Here is a 19,335-nt window from a genome sequence, read left to right on the forward strand (position 1 = left end):
AGAACCATTCAAAGAACCATTCAAAGAACCATTCAAAGAACCATTCAAAGAACCATTTCAAAGAACCATTCAAAGAACCATTCAAAGAACCATTCAAAGAACCATTCAAAGAACCATTCAAAGAACCATTCAAAGAACCATTCAAAGAACCATTCAAAGAACCAAAACCATTCAAAGAACCATTTAAAGAACCATTCAAAGAACCATTCAAAGAACCATTCAAAGAACCATTCAAAGAACCATTCAAAGAACCATTCAAAGAACCATTCAAAGAACCATTCAAAGAACCATTCAAAAAACCATTCAAAGAACCATTCAAGAGAACATTAAAAGAACCATTCAAAGAACCATTCAAAGAACCATTCAAAAGAACCATTCAAAGAACCAATTCAAAGAACCATTCAAAGAACCATTCAAAGAACCATTTAAAGAAACCATTCAAAGAACCATTCAAAGAACCATTTAAAGAACCATTCAAAGAACCATTCAAAGAACCATTCAAAGAACCATTCAAAGAAACCATTCAAAGAACCATTCAAAGAACCATTCAAAGAACCATTCAAAGAACCATTCAAAAAACCATTCAAAGAACCAATCAAAGAACCATTCAAAAGAACCATTCAAAGAACCATTCAAAGAACCATTCAAAAGAACATTCAAAGAACCATTCAAAGAACCATTAAAACCATTCAAAGAACCATTCAAAGAACAAATCCAAACAAATTCAAAGAACCATTCAAAGAACCATTCAAAGAACCATTTAAAGAACCATTCAAAGAACCATTTCAAAGAACCATTCAAAGAACCATTCAAAGAACCATTCAAAGAACCAACCAAAGAACCATTCAAAGAACCAATTCAAAGAACCATTCAAAGAACCATTCAAAGAACCATTCAAAGAACCATTTCAAAGAACCATTCAAAGAAACCATTCAAAGAACCATTCAAAGAACCATTCAAAGAACCATTCAAAGAACCATTCAAAGAACCATTCAAAGAACCATTCAAAGAACCATTCAAAGAACCATTCAAAGAACCATTCAAAGAACCATTCAAAGAACCATTCAAAGAACCATTCAAAGAACCATTCAAAGAACCATTCAAAGAACCATTAAAGAACCATTAAAGAACCATTCAAAGAACCATTCAAAGAACCAACTAAAGAACCATTCAAAGAACCATTCAAAGAACCATTCAAAGAACCATTCAAAGAACCATTCAAAGAACCATTCAAAGAACCATTCAAAGAACCATTCAAAGAACCATTCAAAGAACCATTCAAAGAACCATTCAAAGAACCATTCAAAAAAACCATTCAAAGAACCATTTAAAGAACCATTCAAAGAACCATTCAAAAGAACCATTCAAAGAACCATTCAAAGAACCAATTCAAAGAACCATTCAAAGAACCATTCAAAGAACCATTCAAAGAACCATTCAAAGAACCATTCAAAGAACCATTCAAGAACCATTCAAAGAACCATTCAAAGAACCATTCAAAGAAACCATTCAAAGAACCATTCAAAGAACCATTAAAGAACCATTCAAAGAACCATTTCAAAGAACCATTCAAAAACCATTCAAAGAAACCATTCAAAGAACCATTCAAAGAACCATTCAAAGAACCATTCAAAAAACCATTCAAAAGAACCATTCAAAGAACCATTCAAAGAACCATTCAAAGAACCATTCAAAGAACCATTCAAGAACCATTCAAAGAACCATTCAAAGAACCATTCAAAGAACCATTCAAAGAACCATTCAAAGAACCAATTCAAAGAACCATTCAAAGAACCATTCAAAGAACCATTCAAAAAGAACCATTAAAGAACCATTCAAAGAACCATTCAAAGAACCATTCAAAGAACCATTCAAAAACCATTCAAAGAACCATTCAAAGAACCATTCAAAGAACCATTCAAAGAACCATTCAAAGAACCATTCAAAGAACCATTCAAAGAACCATTCAAAGAACCATTTCAAAGAACCAATCAAAGAACCATTCAAAGAACCATTCAAAAACCTATTCAAAGAACCATTCAAAGAACCATTCAAAGAACCATTCAAAGAACCATTCAAAGAACCATTCAAAGAACCATTTCAAAGAACCATTTAAAGAACCATTCAAAGAACCATTCAAAGAACCATTTAAAGAACCATTCAAAGAACCATTCAAAGAACCATTCAAAGAACCATTCAAAGAAACATTCAAAGAACCATTCAAAGAACCATTCTAAAGAACCATTCAAAGAACCATTCAAAGAACCAACCATTCAAAGAAACCAAAAGAACCATTCAAAGAACCATTCAAAGAACCATTCAAAGAACCATTCAAAGAACCATTCAAAGAACCATTCAAAGAACCATTCAAAGAACCATTTCAAAGAACCATTCAAAGAACCATTCAAAGAACCATTCAAAGAACCATTCAAAGAACCATTCAAAGAACCATTCAAAGAACCATTCAAAGAACCATTCAAAGAACCATTCAAAGAACCATTCAAAGAACCATTCAAAGAACCATTCAAAAAACTAATTCAAAGAACCATTCAAAGAACATCAAGAACCATCTCAAAGAAAAACCATTTAAAGAACCATTCAAAGAACCATTCAAAGAACCATTCAAAGAACCATTCAAAGAACCATTTAAAGAACCATTCAAAGAACCATTCAAAGAACCATTCAAAAGAACCATTCAAAGAACCATTCAAAGAACCATTCAAAGAACCATTCAAAGAACCATTCAAAGAACAATTTAAAGAACCATTCAAAGAACATTCAAAGAACCATTCAAAGAACCATTCAAAGAACCATTCAAAGAACCATAACAGAACCATTCAAAGAACCATTCAAAGAACCATTCAAAGAAAACCATTCAAAAAACCATTCAAAGAACCATTCAAAGAACAATTCAAAGAACCTATTCAAGAACCATTAATAAAGAACCATTCAAAGAACCATTCAAAGAACCATTCAAAGAACCATTCAAAGAACCATTCAAAGAACCATTCAAAGAACCATTCAAAGAACCATTCAAAGAACCATTCAAAGAACCATTTAAAGAACCATTCAAAGAACCATTCAAAGAACCATTCAAAGAACCATTCCAAGAACCATTCAAAGAACCATTTAATCAAGAACCATTCAAAGAACCATTTCAAAGAACCATTCAAAGAACCATTCAAAGAACCATTCAAAGAACCATTCAATGAACCATTCAAAGAACATTCAAAGAACCATTCAAAGAACCATTCAAAGAACCAATTCAAAGAGAACCATTCAAGCAAAGAACCATTTCAAAGAACCAATTCAAAGAACCATTCAAAGAACCATTCAAAGAACCATTCAAAGAAAACAATTCAAAGAACCATTCAAAGAAACCATTTAAAGAACCATTCAAAGAACCATTCAAAGAACCATTCAAAGAACCATTCAAAGAACATACCAAAGAACCATTCAAAGAACCAATCAAAGAACTCATTCAAAGAACCATTCAAAGAACCATTTAAAGAACCATTCAAAGAACCATTCAAAGAACCATTCAAAAGAACCATTCAAAGAACCATTCAAAGAACCATTCAAAGAACCATTTCAAAGAACCATTCAAAGAACATTCAAAGAACCATTCAAAGAACCATATCAAAGAACCATTCAAAACCTATTCAAAGAACCATTCAAAGAACTATTCAAAGAACCATTCAAAGAACCAATCAAAGAACCATTCAAAGAACCCATTCAAAGAACCATTCAAAGAACCATTCAAAGAACCACAAAATGAACTATTCGAAGAAACAATTCAAGAACCATTCAAAGAACCATTAAAAACATATTAAAGAACCATTCAAAGAACCATTCAAAGAACCATTCAAAGAATCATTCAAAGAACCATTCAAAATAACCAACAACCAACCAAAGAACCATTCAAAGAACCATTCAAAGAAACCATTCAAAGAACCATTCAAAGAACCCTAATTTAAAGAACCATTCAAAGAACCATTCAAAGAACCATTCAAAGACCCAACTAAAGAACTATTCAAAGAACCATTCAAAGAACCAATTCAAAGAACCAACCAAAGAACCATTCAAAAGAACCATTTAAAGAACCATTCAAAGAAACCATTCAAAGAACCATTCAAAGAAACATTTAAAGAACTATTCAAAAGAACCATTCAAAGAACCACTTCAAAGAACCAATTCAAAGAAACCATTCAAAGAACCATTCAAAGAACCATTCAAAGAACCATTCAATATGAACCATTCAAAGAACAATTCAAAGAACCATTCAAAGAACCATTCAAAGAACCATTCAAAGAACCATTCAAAGAACCATTCAAAGAACCATTCAAAGAACCATTCAAAGAACTATTCAATGAACCATTCAAAGAACTAACTAAAGAACCATTCAAAGAACCATTCAAAGAACCAACCAAAGAACCATTCAACGAACCATTCATGATCGATTTATTAGTGGAAGACAGGTGAATTACCCGGAGAAAAAATCATACACATTACTTCCACATGATTTTTCGAAATCGCGACCCAGAAATGGAGGTCATATGGTAATTATTGGGACATTAAAGCACTAGATCACCGCGTGTCCCTTTTCTAAAAAGACAAGAAAACTATGCAACAATCAAATGTTGATAGACATTTTAAACAGATATAACTGTCCTTTACAACCACCTGGGGTGATAAAAATATAAGTCTGTTAGAGTTATCTCTCTTTTCCGAGCTCCTCTGAGTATTGTGGTCTGCTAACCGCAGAGTGAGCACTGACCCTACCTGAAAGACCTTCTTTGTCTTCTTGGTTTCCCCCCCACCCCCCCCCCCCACATGATTATGAACAACTAACAATGTCGGGTGTACATGGATCTAAGTTTTTCATCCATTTTCCTGAATTATAAATTGCATACGTATTATTGAACTTTAAATTTCCTCCCATATTGTTGTAGGAGTTATTTCCCTTTATCCCTAAAAAATCGTGTCGTTGAATGCAAATATTTTCCTTGGTAATTTGAAATATATGATGGGTAAGTTTCAAGCTACTGATATGGGGATGAAATGATGGTGCATTGTTATATGAAAAACGTAATCACAATTACCAAATATTTTTCTAAAACATTTTGTTATCATCTAGTCTATCATCGCAAAACTTGTCCAAATCTTCAAATGCAGCATATCCCACATGCTTTCTAACATTGTGTAATTTAAGTAAAACACAGTTAAACGAACATCTCGGGACCAAAAAAATCACTTCGTAATAAACATAGTGCGTTATACACATATTGCAAATATCGTATACTATACGATAATAGGAACATTGACGGGGAATGATAATTGCTACACTTTACCATGAATATAAGCCTGTTATAAACATGTTTTATTGTACATAAATGGAGGAGGCATTCACTAAGTGCTGTCGTTTGGAAGTAATTTTATGTTATATAAATTATATGATAACCATACCCTTTTGATTCATATTCATTGCAATATGTTCATATAATATTTTTAAGAAGGAAATCTTTGATTTGTAAGGATTAACACTATAGATAACTCAATGTTCTAATTGATAAATCCATATGTCTAGCAGGAGCGGCCTTGGATTAGCTTTTACTACACGTGATTCACACTGTGTCTGTATCGGTACTGCGACATCAGTCAATCAATCACGGGAGTCATTGGATACGTAGATATCGGCGAAAGGCTATTAACAGAAGGTTCGATATGTGTGGGTGGTCATTACTGACTTAATGTTCCCAATTCTCAACTATCATGTTACAGAAAGTCGGTAATTGGAAGATAAAATAAAATCATTTGACTGCGTTCACTTCAATTTCGTTCGATACATGAATTAAACGAATGCAGTGTCAAGTCAGTTCATCTACCTGTCACGACAAGGAGAACCAGCTAGATTACGTGCATGGCCTTGACTTGTTCTACGCTGAAATATGATGTTTCCATTGCAACGATGCGTATTGGACAATTGTCCGTTAGTAACTACGATTTTCCTTAGACCAGTCACTTTATAAGTTGAAATAACTTGTGTCCTACCCTTTTGTAGTTTCTTTCGGCAATATAATATATCAAACTAAAACTAACCACTCGGTCACATCAGGTCGCGGTGGCCGATTGGTTTCGATGTCAAAGACATGTCACCAGCCATTATTCGGACCCAGAACCTTCCTCACAGGGACGAGCACATCATAAGACGAAAAATAGGATGGCGTCAAGGGAGACGTTGATAAGAACCAAGGTAGTTTAGGAAGAAAATAAAATAAAAGTTATAAATATGTCGCCTTTTATGATATGCTACCTGCAAAACAGAGTAAGAGAATTTTCCTTCGTTTTTGGGATTTGCGTTAAAGAATTTACTTACAGTCTCGATTTTTCTTTGAACTAATTATATCTAGCTTTTATTGTAGAGTTTCCAAAATGGTGGGCGAGAAAATATCCAATATAGAGATAGTCTACCTTCGGGATCACAACTTAAAATGGTTTAAAGCCATCGGCAACTCTCGGATTTTACTTGTCAGCGGTTGGTTGGATTTATCTCCCTTTGTGCACGGTATTTCAAGAATGGCTTAATATTTAGATTTTACGTATGTCTATATATGGAGATTTTGTAACATCGGTTTTCATTGGCTGTCTGTCCGCTGGTGGGATTTCATTCATAGAAGCACGATTTAAAAGTCTGATCAGTAGAGGTTATTGAGGTCAGCAGTGGTTAGATACTTTAAATAGGCTCTGACGAAAGTGTCACGACTCGACACAAAAGACATTCCTGTGTGTTGGCCTTTCCGACCGCCAGTTAAACTTAGATCTGATGTACTTGGTATATATGTATACCACTTTATTACGCGTATCCTGTCATTGTGTAGTATGATTATTTCAGGAGTTTTATCAAGACAATAAGGAACATGTCAATAACAAAAAGTACAAATGACTGGTACTTCGATTTACAAGTTTCACTGAGGAACATCTCCTAAACATGACTTCAAACATTATTAATTTAGTTATTTATTTTTGTAATTCAGTACATGTTTTATGGGGGAAACCGAAAAAAAGAATACCCTATTACTCTAACAATTAAAGTGAATAGTAAAAACCAGTCTAAATGCGTTCATTGGCCATCCAAAAGTTCTCACATATTAAAACGACGGTCAAGTTCTGCTTAGTTTCCAAGTTCTGACCATTAAAGAAAGAAAAGTTGAAAGCATTGTCAAATGTAACACGTACATAGTGACGGGAGGACGTTTAGAATTCACAAACTTTAAATCAATTTCTTCGTACGCAGACAGATTTTGACGAGATATTTTATTTTTCCATTCATAAGAAATTATACTGGATACATTCACACCATTTTTACTACTTAGCCATCCTTGCCGACTGTTCACTTTAAAAAACAAGCACAAACAAAAAACGGCGAAATTGTCAAATCAAGAAAAAAAATTGATCCGTTTAAGAAAGTTTCTTGAGAGCTGGATCGAGTTTTTCAAAAGTGCGATTTGTTGCTCTGAACTTGGTCCTAGAAAAATACCCCGGCCCTAATTAATGATATAACGACATCATTTTTCGTCTTAAAGATTTGCTCAAGGTTAACCCAGTGTGATGAGAGATGTTCCGACAATTCTGATGTCATTTGAAGCCCGAAACACTGTAATCTTGTTGTGAAAAAACCCCAGTGTCAAACGTAAACGTTCTAAATTCTACCTCAAAATAGATCTGAGTAAATACGTAAGTTTCCTCGTCAGGTAATTATATCGTTTGGCTAATTATGTAGTCACATCTACTAAAATGGCCGGGGAATTTTCAGTATTGGCAGCCTTCCATGTTTGGCATGTCTAAATTAAATGGATTGACACCAGTGCTACTGTAATATATGTTGATATTTTTTTGTTCCGTGTCCTTGACAAAAACGATATACACAAACAAAAAATAAAATTGTGATAAAAATTGTTCCGTCATGAGTCGGGGTCAGATCTGGCTGGCGAAGTAATGAAGAACGGGAATTGCATGAAATGGAAGGATAGGTTTAGCTGGATGGATATCATTTAAGCAACTATCTCTAAATTCTTGGAGTGTATACCGTAGTTTCTAATTATAATGGGTGTATGGAACATACATTAATACTATTGGAATAAAGGACGACATCTTCTCTTATTCTTCTGAAGTTCTTCTTCGTTCTCGACCACAAAACTTCCGATCTATCCACAGAAACCTTATTCTGTGTTATTTCTGTGAATAGTGTTGAACTAACATGAAATAAAATCGTCTAGACTTCGAATCCCGAGAGATATCGTGGTTAGAAATGTCCGTAACATCCAAACGAAGATTTCAGAGAGGCTACAGCAAGGAACCCTAAAAGTACATCGACTCGACACATGTATATTTTATTTTGCTACACGAATCACAGATGTAGATGCCAATACGAGCATTTATTTCCATAATATAATAAACATTACGGTGACAGATTTAGCTCGAATTCAGATCCGGTAAATTAGAATTACATCATTAATCCAATTACACAGATACGCCCCTATATACTAAACCTACCTACTTAGCATTATGACACGAGATTAGTGAGCTGGGAGGCTACTGTCGGAACCGGTATAATAATTAATTAGATAAATATATTGGGATTAAAACACCTATGCCTTGCCATCAGTCAAAGCCTAACTGATCCGCTTATCATGTTTAATGTTTTTCTGTGTTATACAATTTTTAAAACATTCTTAGAGACAGAACAAAAACAACAACAGCGAAGATTTGTAAGCCTCAATAAGCTGAAACAGGCATAGATATACTTGTCTGACAATGTCGTAAGTGGGACTGACAGGTAGTCTAATACATTCTGATAGATTAGAATGGCCTTGATAATGCTGACAATGATTTGCTTTCAATTTTAACTTTGAAATTTATCTTCTTTATGACATACATACACATCCTCCATACTCCATGGGTTACTATCACTGACGCTTTATCCACAGGTATATGACGAGAACAATTTAAAATGTATACAAGTATATTAAACAGGAATTATTATTTCTCTGAGTAATTATATCAATTTTCAATCGATATCCTTCATACAATAAGAAAATCATTAAACCGCTAGTTTTTTAAATTCTCGGCAAAGTATATAACTACAAAAGGGATAATTAATTCTTGGACACGAGAAAAAAATAACTCTTTAACAGAATGAACAATATCAATAAAACATACGACGCTAACAATAATTACACACGTATTAATCAAAGAGTTTTATAAACGGGTTTTTTTTCTTCTTCAAGTAAAGTCGTATTGTGTGCCGGAGTTCAAGCTGTTTATTTAAAGCGTCTAATGATGGTTTAATGAATCGAAGCTTTAAAGATTTTGTAATAGCGATTAATTAATGTAACTGTGTATGTATCAGCTTACATGTGCTACATGCATAACGAGCACATTGATCATTGATATTGACTAATCTCTCTATCATATTAATAAGCAAAATTAATTAGCGCATGTTTAAAATCCAAGCTCGTATATACACGTGATCACGATTACTGTGTCGTTACTGGAATACATTGTAATCGTTCCGACATTGACATGTATTAGGTTTGAAACAAATTTCGACCCATTGATTAAATTAATTAAATGTACATATGCTAATTTTGACATGCGATCGGATAGAAACAATTGACATGTAAATTACCTACATGACAAATCAATTATCGTATTTATTGCAATCAGTTAAATTATTTTGAATTAAATATTCAATTGTGATGTTTTTAATTAATCAAACAACTCCATGCTCGTTCTACTACAGTTAATTGTGTTGCTAACTATTTTTATTTCACCTGTCGTAATAGAAGTTGTAATCAAAAAGTCGGCACTATTTCACCACGAAGACTTTTTTTGTGTCTGTTCTGTTTTATTTACATCAAGCGTAAAAAGTTATTTTTAAGTCTGACCCAATTCTTAATAATTGCAACACGTCTAATAGACAAACTGCTCCCGATGGGTCTCCATACTCGATGGTTGCCGTTAGCCAATCAAATCAGTTTTCTCATACGAGTTCGGCTGGTGGGGTCTATTACTCATTCACTGTGTAGGCACACACTCAGGTAATATACCGAAGTGGTCGGAAGAAGTTGTATAGACGGAAACTCGCTGTGTTATTCATGGGATAAAACTATGTGAAAACGTGCTGTCATTTCATTTCAGTCGGAGAATTTAACACAAGGAGGTTTACTTCGTATCTAAAATGGCTAGATTTAACCCGATTCAGTGTCTGGCGTGCATATTATTGTGGTCGCTGAATGTTTTGGGGGACATTACGGAGGAACACCGCTGTCACAAAGTTCAGCGAGAATTTATACACAAAAGGATAGGCTCTTCAACTTTAGTACCAAATAATCCCATTCATGGTAAGTTCTGGCTAAAATGGTTTAAAATAATAGTGACTACTTTAAGATAACCAACTTTACTTTCAACTTACTGACAGAAGTTTTACCTGTCTGTTTCTCACCTGTCTGTACAGGTGTGTATGTGTATCGCCTCTCTCTGTACTCAACACACTGGTTAAGTATTACCAGGCATCAGTCCATATGTCATCAGCAGAAATTGAGTACAAAGTTATCAAAATAACATATATAATGTCAATTATTGTCATCAATTATAAATAAATTAAAATTGTAACAACAGAATTGATGGATTTTCTAGAAATAGAAAATAATACCATTCATATCTGTTAAGAAAGGTGACTGATATTATTAGTTGCATATAGATGATATATATGACAATTCCTCTTATTGTCATATGTTGTTTGAATGTCATACATAATGTAAAAGATAAAAGTTCAACAATCTGATTGATGGTTCCTTTATTTATTTTTAAAGTTGGAACTGGTTAAATATTTATGGTAATGGAATTCGACACAGAAGTTGTATAATTACATTTCATATTTCTGTTAAATACAGATTATTATTTTTTTTCCATTTTGGAGATTTTGAGACACAGATGAATGATATAGATATTGAAGGGAAGATTAATTTTATGTTAATTAATTTACATTATATTTTATTGGATCTTACTTAATAAAAACATTTTTATAGAAAAAAAAAATCCCAAAGTATTTATGTAAAAGTTGTGCAGATACAGTAAATTGTATAAGTAAATCTTTGAATTGATACTTTTGTAACTATATTGGGGGTTGGGCAAGCCGCAATGGGGGTTGGGGATGGGTGGGGAGGGGTACGGTGGGACGAATACAAACTGACTGCAGGCCAAATGTTTAGTACAGCTGAAAAATAATCAGTTGTATAAAGTTACAAATTAAGATTTTATTTATGATTGTGAACATACTTTGAACATTTAAATCCTGATGATCTGGGACATCCTTAATATTGCCCGTAGCCTACTGAGCTATGGACTTTTCCTGTGTATTTTTAATTAGAATTTTTATAAATGCATATTTAACATTATATACAAACGGTAGGAAAGATGTAACTAATGACATTCAATCATGTAGCTTGTAGACTTACAAAGTGTTGATTCCATCAGGGATATTTTAAATTTAAATACCACTTATCTCAGAAACAGCATGACTTGATATGTTGTGTCCAAATTTAATCCTGTTTGCGGAAACATGAAAGGACATCTATGAAACCCTGCTGGTGTCATTTTCAGTTTATGTGTTTTGTTTGACTGCCTGGCCTGTTTGGTCAGGTATAGTGTCGACAGGTAATATATAAGGGGTCATACATTTCTGTTAGGTAAGAAACTGAGGAATCATCATCGTATTCCAGTCAAGAAATATCGTCTTCCAAGTCATTGTAATAGTCAGACTCAGAAGTTAGAAATATCGTCTTCCAAGTCATTGTAATAGTCAGACTCAGAAGTTACACTGGTTTCAGACATATTGTCTGTGTGTACGCTGACCTGAGAAAAATTATATACAGTGTTACCAGGTTCGACCTAGACTGACATTATGTACATGTATTCAATAGTCTAATATAGGGCTGAAATCTGTCATGAGTTTTGTTTTGTACTAACGATAACTGCTGTGGGCTTAAACTTCATATGGAATGTTTATTCATCTCCCTGCTAATTGTATGAAAGAGTTCAGGGTAATGGGGTTTGAAAATATAGAGTTTGGGGGTTTAAATGAATTGCTTCTACGGAGTGGGTCTATGCTGGTAGTGAATAATTTATATGTAGTGAAAATTAAGAATGTAAGATAACTAGAAATCAACTAAAGTAGCGGGTAAGCTATTTGAGTCTAAACAACGTCAGACATTGATCAACTTGATAAGGAAAATGATGGCAAGTTCAATGTATATCTATATGTATATTATTTGTTTTGAGGAATTAATAATCTCATTAATTTGTCACGTTCAAAACATTCCCATGAAAAGATCAATGCTATTTTGCCACAACATTTGTATTTATTATTAATTTGGTAATTGTATTATTTAGCCGTATGATAACCGACATAGCACATCTGTTACAGTAGTCGGAAAGTCTTTTTATTCATGTGCAGTCTAGACGCTCCAATCTAACGCGGCAACATACAAGACACAAATTAAAAGCAAGAGTTGTTACAGAAAAGATTGTTTTTTTTATCCATGGACCTTGTATGCATCGTTGTATGCATATGGTTGCACTTCCAACCAGTCTAAGTTCTGCTAGTTTGTGTACAGCTGTTTCACGACATCTGGTAGCTATAGGCTAGTATACATGTTCTGTGTGTCGATAAAGCTTGATCAGTACTTATGCTCAGTGGTGGTTCCAGTCTAGAGAATAAACATTTAGACGACTCGGACTAATAGCCGATAATGTACGTGTAAATAAAAGTTGTCGGGACAAAATATGGAATCAATATGGTGTTAATTGAAGACTTCCAACCTTTTTGTTTAACAAATTAATCATATTTGTATAGTATTGATTGTATTTGTTTGATATTGAAAGCAATGATAATTTTAATTGAGCGTAAAAGGAACCCTGAATGAAGTTATGTAAAGTAACACAACAACATATATCGGGTTGAAACAGGAAAAAATGTAAAATTTGGCAGACATATATTTATTTATTAAGATAAAGTGAAAATCAATTCATAGATAGAAGAATGACAGGGATAAATGTCCGGTCATGGCGCTAAATAACTTAAAATGTAGAAAATATTTTTAGGGTTGGCAGGGGGGTTGGGGGGTTGTTAAAAGTTTTTAGACTAAAAGAGTTTGATGTGCCTGAATGGATGGAGCCACTTGTTAATACCAAGATCCTTCTGTTGTAACATTTTTCACCAAACTTAATAAAAACCACAGAGATGGCATATTATTTGTGTGTATTCAGAGTTACAGATGTTAATGAAAGGGAAGGGAATTTCGTAGTTCAGGAACAATTTAAGTAACTTTTACATTATCTCATTCTGCTGTCAAAGTTCTGGCCGGTAATCCATTTATCCCCCTTATTTTATGAAAATAATATTATTTTTGGGAAGCATAATATTGTAACTCAATTAAATTAATGGGCATTCTGAACAGGGATGAGGGGGCCCATAGCTTTGTTTACACCTAATTAATACAGATCATTATTCTCTCTCAGCAAATTTTAGGCTTAGTTTATGCAAGAAAATTTGCCATATATTTATATATGTTAAAATTTACAATGCACACTAGGACATATCCTTGTTTCAAAGCCTGATATTTGCGTTCTCGTTTCAGATCCCTCTGTTTCAATATGTTTTAATGGTGCAAGAGACAGTGGCAGGAAGTCGTGCTGCACCAGCCAAAGTGAACAAAAATATGTGATTGCTTCAGAAAAATATTTAAAAACAAGCATTCGGACAAAAAATGCATACTTGAAAAAGTTACTGTTGGACCATATTTCGCAGTATGAAGGTAAGTGATGGATTTCTTTATTATCATGTTTGATGAGAATCGTTAGATATCGTTCAGATCGTCGTAAACATGTTTCTGATGGAGGCACAAACTGATTACCAAGAATTGCTTGATAATATGGAAATATAGGTCATGTAGCTGATTTTCTTTTAACTCAATGCATGTGGTCACTATAGACAGATATAAATACAGGTAAATAAACGAGTTGTGTAACACAGGTGAAAACAGGAAATGGTACCTGAACAGGTGGTTTTTATGTAAATTTCCGACCCTAGTGACGACAGTTATCCTATACTAGGGATTATCATATCACATTTGACCGACAGCTTTGACGACGTGGAATAAAAAACCATTTGATGTTGTATAAAATTTAGAAATTTTAAGATGCCGGTGCATAATAAAAAGTGTCAAATTTATCCTTAGATTAAAACTGAAGTTAGGTGAAATTTTCGTTGGTTTTGGTATGGAAGTTGGCAGTGGGCCCAGGCGGCTGTTATCTCCGTACTCTGATAGAGGCAGTACACAACCTAGCCGTTATGTAAACCAGTAATTGTGGGATCCATATGCATTTTATTATGTTGTTATTGATTAACGACAGTTTGTACCCAGGAAGATTCTCGGCTGTTTAATTCAACATTTTTTACATTTTATTTACCTATAGGGTAGATTTTAAAAGCTCGTTTAAAGAAATATTTATTGACATTTTTTACCAATGAACAATTTTATGGTGTAGTATGCGTCAAATACTTAGAAGTGTAATAATGTATTTGTTGTCGCAGTAGGACATTCACCGTCCTATCTATCAATTGCTCCCCGGAGTCGAAAGACTGTGTACATTTGTAGGTTTTGTTACAAGGTTTGGAAAGATCTACAAATATATAAGCATTTATACTGACATAATATCATGTTTTCCAACATATTCGAGGGCATATGAAAACACTTTTTCTTGGCAATTTATAGTCTAATGAGATTATTTCTACTAGAAATACAGATGTGAATTTCCACTGAGTAGTGGCCATATGTGTGTGTAGGACTGATACCTGGACGCTGTTTGTAATGTTTACAACCATTAGACCTGCTATGTATTGTAAACGTCCCGGGGGTGTGGACCTACAAGTGTCGGTACAAAACCATGATCAGAGTCAGGGGGTACATCTGATGATGGAGAAATGTTGGTAGCAGTGACGGTGGTTGGATCTGGAGGGTTGAGATTGAGAGAGAGTTTTAAACTCTCCAGTCGGCTACCCTGTGGTGATTTAACTAACTTAATAGTGGGGGGGTTATATTAGGTAGGGACTGGTCTGGTAATGACTTTATCCTGTAGGGGAACTACATTAACAGGGTGAGGGGAGAAGCAGTAAGAGGCGATTGGTCGTGAGATCCTTTGTCATAATAGTAACCCATGTTTGCACTCAATTGCACTTATGTATTAATTATATATTTAAAACCTAACGTTTTTTTTTTCTGAATATTTTTCGTAATAAACATAACAGATCTAAGACCTCTCCAGCCCTTCTCCTTTGCTTAAGTTTTAGATTTGTTGTCCCAGGGCCATTATGATTTCATTTCAAATTTCTTTATTGATCAATATAGTAACTTAGAATCTTGACAGTTGGTAGGACAAATCTTATCTCTCTTTGGGAACTGAGAACCAGATTGGTCTGTGCTGATGTGGTTATCATTTAACTCATTCACCCCTGAGGACACATTTAGACTCTTCCAAATCAAGGATCAGAACAGTCCATTTTGAAATTTCAGTGATGAGTGGGTTAAATGTCAAGATATTTTCAATTTGACAGCCACCAGCTACTACAAGAATATTAACTCATTCACCTCTGAAAACATATTTAAACTCTTCTGAAACTAAAGTTGGAACAGTTTGTTATAGAATATCAGGGGTGAAAGAATTCCGCTGTCCTGTAGACTTGTTAAAGTAACAAATGGAGTTCTGTAGACCAGTCACTAACTTTCTATCTGTTTCCATTGAACACCACATCTTTATATAGAGAATGGACATCCTCCTAATTGAGTGGGTGTATGGTAGCTGTATATTGGAGGTTATTTATGAAAAATAGATAACAAATGTCATTATTTTTGGATGTCTTTCAAATCAGCCTATGTGTGTTACAGAAGTACATATACAAGTTAATGTACGATGAAGATAATCCAATTTAGATACAAAAATTCTCCACCACTTCTGTATTTGATTAAAGCCATATATATTGTGTACTGTAACTAGTTAATGAATTATAGGATAAGGCTATATACGCGCTGTATTTTATCATCTTTACCGGTATAGTTGTCTGTTAGTTGTATTGATTTCCTCAAATTTATCCCTGTATTTATAGCCTTAAAGGATCCTATAGGTTTTTAGCCCTAACCGCTTCCTCGTACTGTCCCCGTATAATCTCATAATGCTACATTTGATTGGAATAATGTTTTTCTTAATAGTTACACAAGTACCATGAAATCTAGATATAACTGACAATACCGCTACTGACAATATGGCTTTTACCCTGAAAAGTGGATTTTGTACATTTTGTTTAAACTAATATTTAGAAAAAAAACACTTTTAAATAATTCTTGAAAATAAAATAAAGATATACTAAGTTGGTCAGTAGATTTTAGAGTTCATTTGCTTTTATCTTTGTTTTGGTAAAATGTGCTGAAATTTTAAATACATTAATTTTGCTGTCTTTGCAGTAAATTTTCATGCATTAGAGCATAAGAGATCAATACATGTACAATTGCTACAAGCATAAATACAAACACTACAAGTTAGTTCTTAAAAGCGGTTTTTAGTTACAATAGAGATGTATTTCAAGTCAAAATTATGGTGTTGGCAGCTCCCCTGTCAGGGAATCGAATTTTGGAATAACAGGTCTATGTTGAAGCCTACATTGTATAAGGAGCTATGGGAATGAAAGGGCCAGTCTATCAACTTGTGATAGAATTAAGGGGCTCAGCAATGGAATTGTCAGTCTGCTGGGCTAGAGAATTAAGGGCCTTGTCTGTCTGAGCAAGGCTATGCCATAATTACGGTATTATGACAAAAGATTTCTTCACTGTACAAACACACAGACCAATTATCTGCTATAATTGGTCTGTTTTCTTAAGGCCCCATTAGCTGTAATTACATAAACAGCTGTCAGAACAACAAAACCGCATCAGCTTATGTTTTCATTGTCCTGCTTTTCAACCTCCATAGACAGTTTTTTAAAGACATTTTTCGGAGACCTATTGACTGTAAGATGCTGCCAATTTTTTATCCGTTATATTGCCCATAACATATGAACTTTATGAAACACAGAGAACTGATTAATTTGTGGTTGTTGTGCTTTTGAAACAACAAAAATTAGATGAAAAAGAAAACTGTGTATAGTACTATAATTGGTATTGCTATAAAAAGCTTTTAAAGGTGTAGGTTGTATTAATTTTGACAAGTGTATGATAATAAACAGGACATATCAGCTAGATTTAATCTTATGATAAATAAGTTTCTCAAATTTTATTCATGGAGTCAGCCGACTTAAATTCCAATCCAATTCCTACTCGACCTGCCAGTCAGATCCATGTAGAAATTGGGCTAATTTTCATCTCCAAATTCTTTCCGCTCATTCTTGATGCATAATGATATTAAAATGAATTCCGGTGTATATATTTAATAGAAAGGTGCTTATTTCCTGTGGTAACTCAAGCGTGAAGAAATATTTAAAAGTGATAATAAACTATATGCTAGTGAAGTAGACCAGAACTTTTAGTACAATGTCCCTGAGCTAACTATATACTTGTATAGCGATGATAGATTGGTTATTCTTTTTCTTTCATGAAGTCGTTTTCAACTGCGCACTATATAGCTGAAAGGTAGTGTAAGAAACAGTACTTGTAACCCAGACAAGTATGATATAGTTATATATATTATGACACACCTCACGTTCAGATGTTTCATACACTTTCATGTTTCTGGAGTAAAAATGGTATCTTAATCAATGATACATTTTACAGCTTGAAATGATTTGAACTATTTGTCCCACCCCATAGCATAAAATTTGGGGTCACATGCATACAGTTAAACCTGTCTATTTGATAGATACCGAAGGCACATAGCAAATATGACCTTAATGGAAGACAGGTGCCCTTTAAGACAGTTGTCCTTTATAGACAGGTGTCCATTATAGATAGGTATCCTTTTAGAGGTGGCTGTTACAGCTGACTGAAATATTTGTGAAAAAAACTTTGTATTAATTCTACTGATGTTTATATATAAGAAATGTGGGTTTATCTTCAAGAAGGACCCTATATGTGAATAAATACGGTACAATTACCATTTATTCTATAAATTACGATACACACCTGTGTATGAGTGAATTTACAATTGTATGATATAAACAGAGGGCGCGAGGTTATGCTATTTACCTACCTGTGTATATAGACAATGTCAGGTTACGGTAGAAACAAATATTTATAACAGGTATTTATGGGTTTCTATAACCGCCTCGCAGGTTGTTAACATTGATCAGACTTAAACCTCTATTTCTTCAGATAACACAGTCCTGCGCCATAAACACCTTCTAGCGATATATGTAAAAACATCTTGTTGTAGTTATTTGTGTCATCCATGTATATATAAGTGTAGGTAAGAACACCCTTTTGTTAGATAAAGAGTAGTGAATAGCTTTGTTCAGTGTAGACAAGTTTTTATATTTCCTTTGTGGTTTTTGTTGGCCAGTTTATACGTACCTGTAAAGATTTTGAATACAATTTCTTTGTTCATTTTTTTAGGTATACATATGTTTGTCCCTAGTGTTTTCGACAGTGTTTGCCTAAAACCTTGTCACTGTTAAACTCTGCAGATACATACAGATACCGTATACAGTAAAACCTGCCTTAGCGACCTCATCTGTATAGAGACCACCTGCTTAATAAGACCACTTTTCTAGGGTCTCAAGTGATCTATTTACTTACAATTTGACCTTTGTGTTAACACTTGGCCATAAAGTCAAAAAGACCATTTTCTTTTTTTGTCTGATCTTTATAGACAGGTTTGACTGTATATAAATTCCTTACAAATGCAACATATATAAAGTGCTCTTGTAAAAAAAAATATTTTTGAATATATATATATGTATAGGATCAACACTTCATAGTCCCTTGCTGGCCTCCATACAAAAGTGCTGTGGATCATGTATATAGAAATAGCCCTTTGTGTCATAATCGGTGTACTGTTTGAAGTTTCTGCTCAAAGTTATACCTAGTAAAAAATCAAACATTTTAACTTGTGAAATTGTGTTTGATTAAATGATCTTGTTGTGAAAAAACCTTCAGGTAACTGTTAGAAAACTTGAAATTTAAAATCCAAGCTGTCACTTCAAAATTGTTCTGAAGTGATTTATGTGCGTAAACTGAGTGTATGGGTGATCGAAGTTCATATCGTTTGAAATCAGCGCAATGGTTTATT

At 33.8% G+C, this 19,335-nt stretch overlaps 1 protein-coding gene across 1 annotated transcript in view; it reads left to right on the forward strand.

Moving 5' to 3' along the window:
* Positions 1-10,075: 10,075 nt before the first annotated feature.
* LOC138307786 (glypican-5-like) overlaps positions 10,076-19,335 on the forward strand; it is a 106,799-nt gene continuing 97,539 nt past the window's right edge. Inside the window, exons 1-2 of the mRNA XM_069248669.1 lie at positions 10,076-10,403; positions 13,701-13,877. Coding sequence (XP_069104770.1) covers positions 10,241-10,403; positions 13,701-13,877 — 340 coding nt within the window. The 5' untranslated portion in view covers positions 10,076-10,240. The remainder of the gene's footprint in view (positions 10,404-13,700; positions 13,878-19,335) is intronic.

Source organism: Argopecten irradians, chromosome 14 (assembly GCF_041381155.1).
Source record: "Argopecten irradians isolate NY chromosome 14, Ai_NY, whole genome shotgun sequence".
Classification (NCBI taxonomy): domain Eukaryota; kingdom Metazoa; phylum Mollusca; class Bivalvia; order Pectinida; family Pectinidae; genus Argopecten; species Argopecten irradians.